Genomic DNA, 10,593 nt, shown 5'->3' with positions numbered 1-10,593 from the left:
TTACTTCACTACCCTGCTTAGTTATTCATCTAGGCAGTGTTGCTGTAATTTTAGGTCTCTACTGCAAAGCTTTCTTTAGCTGATACAACAGGGAATGCTTTCAATACAAAATACACATAAGTTTGGGTAGACTAAATATTGGTTGTGGCACTAGAGCTACTGCCAATATGGTTCGCTTCCCGTGTGAATTGTAATCCATTTAAGATACGTAACATATTTGCCAATTTTGTTAGTATCATTTTCTTGATAACTCTATTGATAATCTTTTTGTGGCTGAATCCAGAGACTCATTCTTATCCTCATACTTAAAGCAATGATTACTTGAAAGAAATGGTTATCATTTGAGATAAAACAATGTGTTTTCTTCATGTAGATTAAGATAAGAGGAAGTATATTGACACTATTTAAATTGTAATTTGAGACAAGCAGGCTCTCTAAGAAACATCTTATCACAACAACGTACTAAGTTTATATCACGCTCATTCCAATTTGCGCGGCAAGGCCCGCGTTACCCTTCTAGTATACTTTAACCACTCATGATTTGAAAGTGTAAGAAATTACTCTGTCCAAAGAAAACATTGTCAAAATTCATGCATGTGCACAAGGACACCATTATATATCATAAATGGGGTGATTCATTTGAGCAATGGCATGTTTCACTATGGTATGATACATGCCTAACTTTTGCATTAAACCACCACATAGACCGATTACATTAGCACCACACAGTCAATCTCAAGTTTTTTAGTTAAATCTTGTAAGGCAAGTAAGGGGTGCTTTGGTTAAGTGTTTCCTTAATTGTTAGAAAATATGATCTTGGGATTTAATCCACATCAATGGCACATTCATTTTAGTGAGGCCGTTAATAAGTGGTTAGATGATGGCACTAAAATCACTTAATAACAAAGGATAAATGTCGGCTAACCCAAGAAGAATTAGGCACTTGAATGGGGTTTGTCCGACACTGAATCCTGAAGATTTTAGCTTCACCTTATTTGGTGGTATGAGAAGATATAATATTTACCAACAAAACAAGCTTCTTGGTGCAGAACTTTTGTATAGAGCTTTTATTTATGAAGCACATGGAAAAGTTTAGCAACAAGAATGACATCTTCATCTAAAATCTTGCTATAGGAAAAGATATCATCGAAGTACACCAGAACATTTTTTTCCATCAACTGCCATGAAGCACGATTCATTCACCTCGTGAAGGTAATAGGGGCATTTGGCAAACCAACTGACAAAACTAGCCACCCATAGAAACTTGGGTTACCTAGTCTTGGAAAGAATGAATACTTGTGTTAATTTCATTGTCCCACCCCGTGTATATTGAATTCGGAATTAAAATTACTTTCAGTTACTTATTCATGCTTTGTGAACTCTAGATGTCCTATGGCGCATTGGTAGCTTGATCACCCACATTAGCAATGTTACCTTTCCTCTCACAGTATCACCATTTCTTGTTTGTAGACTATTTCTCATAGAAAGATTACGACTCCCAAGTTGCTACTAGATAAGGGAAATTATTGTAATCTACCACAATTTTTTGCTCAGAAGTGTTCTTCCAGAGACTCTCGACTCTCATATTCCAGAATAGTACCTTCTTCTTTGATTTTCTTTCTTACAATGAATGCTTTCAACACCTCAGTATGTACACACCAACAACTTAAAGTTTGTTATAGTTTTGCATTGATGTTGAAAGAAACATAGGGTGTGCTTATCTGCAATGAAAAGACTGGGATATATTTGTGCATACACATGTATTGTATTGTATTCTATTCATGACTATAATGAAAGTTTACTTATATATGTCCAAGATATACAACAAATATCTAGCTTGTTGCTTTCTTAGTTACATGGACTACAAGGAAAAAAATACATGAAAGAAATTCAAAATCTCACAATGGTAAATCTAATTATGCATACAATTCTTGGGAACATACTTAGTGGAGAAACAACAACTAGCACTTGATTTACACAGAATTTGATCTTCAACGTACCCTTATATGGGAGACTTAGTCTAATTCGGTTGATATATCTACTGACGGTCCTTGTGTTGGATACTTCGAGCAACGCATGTCGGAGCCAGTCTCCGGATAGTGATAGTATGCTGCATTGAGGGAATGATGCAAATAATGTTAGCTCCTACACGTGTGTACCCTAACGTAGGCTTAATAATTCATACGCAAATAAAGACAAGTTAAGAAAATATAGTTCACCAGAAGGTGGACGATTCTGGTTCATCATCCCAATCTGCGTGGCATGAATCCAGGCGAACTGAATTTTTGTCCGTTGGAGCAGTAATGTTGCACTTGGTAAAAGGACTTGTGATTCCCATGTTCACTGCTCCTTGATCATTTAACTGAAAAATGGAAACATCATAACAACATTAGACGCGAAATTATATATCTACGATAGACAATAATTATACACACAAAATATATAGCCATGGAATCATAAGAGTTTCAATCCTCCACATTAATTACAAATTCAAGAAATCTTATCCATTGCTATGCTAGCAATTCACAGTGTATGGCCCATATTGCGACTTAATACAAAGCAAAATATGTGGTCGATAAGTTCACATTAATAAGAGAATAAATATTGTACACTTCCATTTAAAATACATTTTTATATTAGGTACCATCTCAGCTGGGAAAAACTCTTTTCGAGCTTTGAATGTTAACTGTAAAAAAATTACAAATCATAAGATATTAACTATGAAATGGCGCACCAAAAAAATATGGGTTAGATTTTAAAATCATGAATTATGAAATGATTCTCATGTTAGTTATGAAAGTTATGAAAGACAGTTAATACATTTTTTCAAATGTCATTGCTAATAGAATAATTATTTTCTACCATAGAGAGGCCGCCACTTTGTTCATGTCCCATTAGTATGCAAAAGTTGGGAAGCCCTGGGTAGTTTATTTTGTGAGCCGGAAGGTAATGGGTTTTCTTGAAACATGACTCCTTGAAGTTTATTCCTATAAATTCCTATGCTTTAATACATATATAGTTCATATACAATGTAAACATAATCTATGTTTTTGTAATTTCACCAGGGGTTGATGACTAGTGCCCTTAACAAGAATGTTTGTAATCAAGTATGTGCACCTTGTTTTGTAATTCCGTATTCTCTTGATGAACGATGTTTAATTTCCTATGTAGCTCTATATTTTCCTGACGCATGAGGCTTTCCTGCAGTTGAAAGTTTATGAAATGACATAAAACGAACACCAAACTGTAATATGCTGGTATGCAGTACAATCATAATAATTGACAGACTAGGCACTAACATTCATGTTTAACTCTTGCATTTCATCGCCAATAAATTTGTCCTGGAATAACGATTAATATAGTTAGTGACACTTTAGATGCATGAACCCAGAAGATGAGAACGACAAATATGTATTACCTTAGTTAGTTGAATGTTATACAAGCTCGTTTCTAGATGATTTTGTAAATGCTTCAAGTCTTCAAAAGATAAACCAGATAGATGTTGTCCTAGCAACTGCCTGCAGTGGCTTAGTAAGGTACACATATATATATATATATATATACATATATATATATATATATATATCATAATCTAATTACAGGATTTTACTTTATCTTTTACAAGTTGTTCAATATGGGTACCAAGTGTAACTTTTGCCAATCATGATGAAATGAGTGTGTGTGTGTGTGGGGGGGTGCTTGTGAACTTCTATTCAAAATTTCATCTTACTAACGTGTATGTTTTAAAATGTAAGGTGTCGATGTTGCACTACTTATATACATGCTTTCGGTGACAACTTGTATAGGTCAGTTTTTTACTTTGTTTCGAAAACACACATAACTATGTGGTATTTTGTTTTAATACATTTTGCTCACTTATGTGTATTTTTGTGACCGATGCAAACCATATAGCAAGTCATCAAGAAACTAAAAGAAGGTGTACATAGACCAAGAATCCAGGATAATAATAAAATTAAAGTATCTCCATGAGAATAAGAGAAATTGGCCCTTTTTTAGCTGAGAGAATACAAACATATTCAAGGTTCTACATTTGGTTGTATATCAGTCATACCGATGATTCTCTTGCAAGGTACGTAGTTGCTGCTCCAGGCGAGCACTTTCCGCTTGCCAAAACTGTTAATGTACATTCACAAAAAAAGTTAATGCACACTGTAGAATATGAAATATGAATTGTTTAGAAATACTGGGCTATCTCTGACAGGTCATCGCCAATGGAGAATAATGATTATGGACCTCATCATAATAGAATGTTATTTTTGTGAAACTGACCATGTCAAATAGGTATTGATGTATTTTTTTAATAAATTTTAACATCACCCAAGGGTTTTTATAAGGTCCGTATATATGTGATAGCTAGATATCAAGACGTGATTAAGCAACCCATCTGTAGTGCCAAGAGGCTCATATGCCTGATAACCTAGTAGTACACCCCCACACATATAAATTCAATTCATACAATTAGCGGTAAGTCCCCGGTAACATGCTACCCCCTACTCATCACGCTCACCCGCATAACCTCTTCTTCCCAAACCCCCCCTCTAGGCTATAGAGTTTAAACTTGCATTTTCCAATTAGATGATTGTTGGTGTTTTGGTGGTTATTGCCCAATGATACTAGGGTGCAAAAGAGCCCATTACAATCAATAGGTGACTTAGCCATGGGTAAAGGGTAAAACATCATGTTATGCCCGTACATAGTGTGGTGCTGAATATGTACATTTACAACCTTGAAAGTATGAAATATCTGAAGAAGAACAGAATCCATGGTTTGGAAGATATGATAGTATGAAAAGTCACTGAGAACTACGGTGGAAGTCATACCTTAGCTTCAGCACTTGCACTTAGGAGTTTTTGACCATCTTTAACAGCCTGGTATCTTTCAATTAAGGGTTTCATTCTGGTAAAGAAGGGAGACCATGCTATAATCTCAAAAAAAAATAGTACACAAAATAGATAATAACGTCATGCTTACTGAAATTTCTTGCGAGTGAGTAGAGTATCCGTCAGTGAGGCATACATGTGTCAGTGTGAGTAAATTATATGTCTCGATTTATGTACTACTACATTTCATACACACCATCAATGAATCTATTATAGATAGTTGGTATTCTCAATATTCCATATTAATTCTTCTAAGATACCACGATAGTACTATGAAGAAAAAGGTATATAGCCTTAGTTTTCACAATATATTTATTTTATGTACAAAAATAGTATAAATGCGAATTACATGAACATATGCACTCAAATGAAAATTTTCATAGAACTCACTTTTGAGTGTGAGTAATTATTGATGCAATGTATTAAAAATGAGAAAAATGCATAACTGAGCCATGTAAATGGCGTATAAATGTGGATATACATACTCCTAATAGTATAGGATCATTTTCCTATACATTGAACAACTACTTGGCAAGTATTTTATGGGTCATAAAAATATCTACTCTACAACCTGTCCAGTTCAGTATGTAGGGACTTAATTGGTGTTTCTACAATTTCTTGTTAACCATAAGGAATTTATGAAAGTGTTATATATCGAAGTTCATATTTAATAAAGGTATTTCCCATGATATATGCTTTGCGTCATTCTGATGAACGATTTGAAATTGACAACAAAAAGTTTTTAAAATTGCTAACATGAGAAATCTTTATAAATGCTCAGTATAAAGAAGTCGTGGCTAATCAATCATCTTCAACCAGAACAATTTCTGCCTCCACCCCGATCTCCCTTCCTAGCCAGCGCTTCGACAGCCTCCTACCTCCTCCTTGTCATCCATTCCCCTTGCCATTTTTAGTGACTAGTGGACGAGCTAAGCCCTGATACTAGTCGAGGAAGGTGGCGGAGGGAGGTCCCACTTTCTTATCCTTCAACTTGACATGAAATCTATGGATGGTGGATGAGGAAGAGGGTATGGTTGTGCAACGGCGGTGATGGCATTTCTAGCCTAGACATCGAATTTTGAGTGAGATGTGTGTGGCCATGATAGTCTCTACAGGTACGCGGGTGGCAACAGTGGCTTGTTGTGTCCCAACATGGTATTTTTCTGCTTGGATACAAGGCTAATGATGTGCTCCTGCGTTGTTAGGCGATGGTCACGATGGCTCGGAGGGTCTTGGATCTTAGGACAAGGAAATAATGACTAATTAAGTTTTTCCATAGGTTCTTATGCCACATGTAAGGACCATATAGAAGGACGGCCGTACGGGATTCCTGGAGGGTCTCGAATAGGGATACTGGAGGGGCCGATGATCTTCCTCCCTCGTCAATCCCCATCACACATGCAATGTCGTGGCTAGAGTTCACGCTTGTGCATGCAAGTTCTTTTTGCTTGAGTGGCATCACGTAAAGACCCTGGTAACATGTTGCTGATTGGATCATGGGATTTGGTGGTGACAACAATGAAGACTGCAATTTGGTGCTGCTTCTCGAGTACCCAGTCTCAAGCTCCAGGATAAAAGCTCTAGGTATGAACCTAGTTGGTTATACCTAGCAACAACGATGTTGTTGCGTCATTACGTTGTTGAAGTCATTGCTCGGATTTAGATCTTTAGATTGAAAAACCTAAGATTCGGCGTTCGGTGGTTGGATAGGGTGATGGTGGCGCTTGTACATCATTACCTTCCTAAAGTTGTTGCTACTGGGGAACTGTTCTCGTTGTCCTTGTGATGTCAAGAGATCGTCTGTGAGAATATGATCATTGATGTAGTTTGCCAATTGTTTTTCTGCTTGCTTTGGATTTTTTGGTCGTTTCCCGGCTAGGCGTAATTTTGGTCTTGTATGACTTTTTTTCAATGCCATCATGTTTCATTGTGTGTTTGTTGGTGTTGGGTATGTGCATCCTAGTTATGCAGAGGATGGGTGTATCCTCTTGATGCTTCATTTTGAGTCAATAAAATGTACCCTTTGTCGGAAAAACTATCTTGGCAACATTGTATAGTTTGTATTACTCCTATGCACAGCTAAAAGCATATATTATATATATTTTGCAAAACATGAAGAAGTGTGACTTATGACAAACCTTAGACTTTAGATAATTTGGAACAGAGAGAGTACTCCTCATATCATGCATCATCCTGATCCCAGTCAAATGTGGAGTCATGTTTCCACCAATGAAGGGTAATCTCCAAGTGCTCATACTTAACACATGCGAGCTTAACCATGAACAATGACTCGAAGATTCATTGTTAGGCGACAAATTTTCATGTGTTTGGTGTACTCATGGTGATATATGCACGTGTATGACATAATTTTCTAATTTACAAATAACTTATTATTTACACTAGTGTATTTCACAACATTAGTAGTAGGAATGAACCGGACAGAGAATCTATATATGAAAAAAGTGCGAAGGCATTTTTTGATTTCACTTGAACGAATTAGGTTATATTTATTTCCATAGATAACATGTTAAAATAAAAGCTGTAATTGCATGTACTACCCAATGAAAATATATTTATTTATATCCTGTGCTAAAGAAAACAGATTTGGCATATTCTTTAGGTTAAGTGTATTTGCTTTTTCATTTTGGGACTGTATCTTCTACCATTATATATTTTTCTTTCATGTTCGCAACTGCGGAAGCCATCCTAGCACCGTAATATGATGTCAAGAGAAACAAGACAGTTGACAGTATAGCTAGTTGCATTTGTCTGATCTTTGAGATACTCTATGTTGCTTGCCTGAATATATATATGTTGGAGGAGACAGTAGTGGATCAATATATATTGTTTACTTTTACCAAGACAAGTTTTTGTATTTCAATGGAAGAAGTTGAAGCTCCAATTAACACAGTGTTCTTCAGCATTTCACGGTTTGAGTGGTGAACATGGAGAAGTCATAGATCACAGTGCTCTCATGCATGCAGAAATAACACCCCCTCCCCCACCCCCCCCCAAAAAAAGTATACTCGAAATAGTATGCTTAACCGAGGTCGAATGTGAACTGTTCCGGAGGATTTATATACTGCAAAGACCTGCAGCTCATATCTCATATGAAATGAATTAAGGCTAGGAACTTGACGGCATGGACATAAATGAACTTGCCAGTTGATTAAACTTCCAGGTGTGTTGATTTCCAAGATCTGCTTACTGGGATTTGCACACGAGAGAGAGAGAGAGAGAGAGAGAGAGAGAGAGAGAGAGAGAGAGAGAGAGAGAGAGAGAGAGAGAGAGAGAGAGAGAGAGATGTTGTATCTCCAAAAATTTGACCACCATATGGATGCACGCACTCAACAGTAAGAGGGAAAATTAAACGGATTGAATACATGAATTGAAAAAATATCTGTATGTTGCTATTAGATTCACAGAATAATTATCAATCCATATGCGAGAACAAGAGAAAGCAGATATGTGCACATACCCGGAATTGGAGTACTCATAGAGGCGTCCGGTGTTGGAGAAGATGAAGATCCCTACCTGGGCATCACAGAGAACGCCCAGTTCCTTGCCCTTCTTGAACAATCTGCTCTTCCTCTTGGAGAAGGTCACCTGTCGGCTTGTCTGGTTTTCGATCTTCTCGATCACGGCCTTTCCGCGGACCATCACGCCTTTGTGAATCTCAGATCACGCCTTCGTGAAGTCGCAGCAAACACGCGGGCGGGCGTCTGACCAGAGATCTTGCCTATCTACCTGCGTACTAGGTGAGAGAGAGAGAAAAGGGGAGAGGTAGTAGCGGTATGGAGAAGAGTGGTTTGGTTTGGAATGTACTGGTACCTATAGCTAGTATTATACCCCATGACCGCTTGGTGCCATGACAACTAACCCGCGCATGCACGGACCTACTACCTCTTCTACTAGCCATGACCTACTCCTTTTACAAAACAGATGTCTGGATGGCGTTTCTGTTTATTGAGTTCCTTTTATCTCGTCATTGTAAGTAGGCATGCTAGCTCCCACTTTGCATTTTCTACTGGACAAGCAAAAGATTCCGGACGAGTACAAAGACAATATAAAAGGTTAGATCTGGATCAACATGTCTGACATATGCTATATTATTATATGCGTTAAAATATTGTACGGACGGCTATGGCATGTAGAGAACTGCAAAAGAAGCTTGATAAGGTATATGTAGGATCTAGCAGGGGTGAAACAAGAAAGTATCCACTTCTGTAGGGTAATACTATATCTTTGACTCCGATGTAATGTTTCCTAATTTCAAAAAAGAATGTATATATTCCCTGCTTAGGTACATACGTGAATGCGGCACATGTTCACAGAGACAACTTGCAATTCTCTAAAATAAAACTTTTGCGTTGGATTCTCTCACATTATCTTAGCTTCATCCATTACCATAGAAACGGGCATTGTAGCCACTACTAGGATCTGGTTATTTGCCGAGTACCAAATGTACTCGGCGAAGTCCCATATGCACTCGGTAACTCATTTGCTGAGTGTTACAATCTGCAAAAGGGATACGGTATACACACTTCAGGCAAAATGGACTTTGCCAAAAAAAATTGTTAATCACTTGGCAGTTCATTTGTCGAGTGTCGAAACCCAATACACGGCAAAAATAAGAACCCAAACGAATAGAGCGGATGGCACCGTAGTCACGTGGCAAATGACTTGTCGCGTGCATGCAATCGGCAAAATAGAATGCTTCGTCTCGTGTAAACACTCGGCAAACCGGATGAACATGTGAAAAAACCAGGGCCGACTGCTTCTCCTCGTCCTGGTGGTTGGTTGTGTTGTTGCTCTGCTGTGGAGTTCTCGGACATTTCTGCAGGGTTACGCGGTTGCCATGGATCTGACCGGACAGGGGCACCACCTCCTCCTCTACCCGCCGAACAGAGCCCACCAAGGTCGATGGATAATCCGACGTTACCCACCATGAAGACTACCTCCAAAGCCCGATTATGTAGCACTAGTGCATAAACACAAACTAGATACTTTCTATGTTCTTACACGATTCTCAGAACAGTACTTCGTAAAAAATCTTTCCAAACACATGAAGTGTTTAGTAAAATTCAACTTGGTATTATCTCCTTGTAAATTTCACATTTGTGTTGTATTCGTTTTCACAGCCTATCGGCAGATCTGAGAAATGTTAACTTAATCAGCAAGTCTTGCTGTTTCGAGCTCTGTGTGTACATGAATACACGCGGCCAGTGCTGCTATGAAAGAAACGTAAAACTTAACCGCATGCCAGGTGAAAGTAGGCCAATATTATCCCTCCAACATGTATGGTTCTAGGACAAGATGGTACATCCGTCTTCCAAGCTTCCTACTCCCTCTTTAAAGAGTGTACTTTCAACTTTGTTGAAAAGTCAAACTGTTTTATGTTTGACCGTATTTATACAATGATACACCAACATTTATACCATCAAATGAGTAGATTTACATTCATGATAAAATATATTTTCATCGTATGCCCATTTGGTTTCAAAAACATTGATTTATTTTTGCATAAATTCGGTCAAAGTTTAAGATAGTTTGACCCTCCAACAAAGTTGGAAGTACACTCTTTAAAAGACGGAGGGAGTATATTGTGATCTGTATTAATTTTAGTTCTTATTAAGTAGCTGTCATCGGTACTCGACGTAGTTGCTTGTTTTTGCACGAAGGATGCTTTGGC

General features: G+C 37.7%; 1 protein-coding gene across 1 annotated transcript; it reads right to left on the bottom strand.

Moving 5' to 3' along the window:
• Window positions 1-2,215: 2,215 nt before the first annotated feature.
• Window positions 2,216-8,653, bottom strand: LOC123158709 (MADS-box transcription factor 23-like). Its single transcript, XM_044576599.1, has 8 exons — window positions 8,380-8,653; window positions 4,842-4,917; window positions 4,073-4,134; window positions 3,419-3,518; window positions 3,300-3,341; window positions 3,118-3,201; window positions 2,645-2,686; window positions 2,216-2,362 (listed from the first exon to the last, which is right to left on the bottom strand). Exons 1-8 carry the CDS (start codon window positions 8,559-8,561, stop codon window positions 2,216-2,218), a joined length of 735 nt encoding a protein of 244 aa, XP_044432534.1. The 5' UTR covers window positions 8,562-8,653.
• Window positions 8,654-10,593: the final 1,940 nt, after the last annotated feature.

The sequence above is a fragment of the Triticum aestivum genome, chromosome 7B, assembly GCF_018294505.1.
Source record: "Triticum aestivum cultivar Chinese Spring chromosome 7B, IWGSC CS RefSeq v2.1, whole genome shotgun sequence".
NCBI classification, from domain to species: domain Eukaryota; kingdom Viridiplantae; phylum Streptophyta; class Magnoliopsida; order Poales; family Poaceae; genus Triticum; species Triticum aestivum.
The sequence above is the reverse complement of the archived record's forward strand: the minus strand, read 5'-3'. Positions and strand labels throughout refer to the sequence as shown.

Excerpts from the sequence above, each read along its gene's own strand:
- LOC123158709 (XM_044576599.1), bottom strand. The coding sequence starts at position 8,561 with ATGGTCCGCGGAAAGGCCGTGATCGAGAAGATCGAAAACCAGACAAGC. Across the intron at positions 3,342-3,418 it reads ATAACATTCAACTAACTAAG|GACAAATTTATTGGCGATGA; the intron begins GTAATACATATT and ends TCGTTATTCCAG. Across the intron at positions 3,202-3,299 it reads TGCAAGAGTTAAACATGAAT|GAAAGCCTCATGCGTCAGGA; the intron begins GTTAGTGCCTAG and ends TTTCAACTGCAG.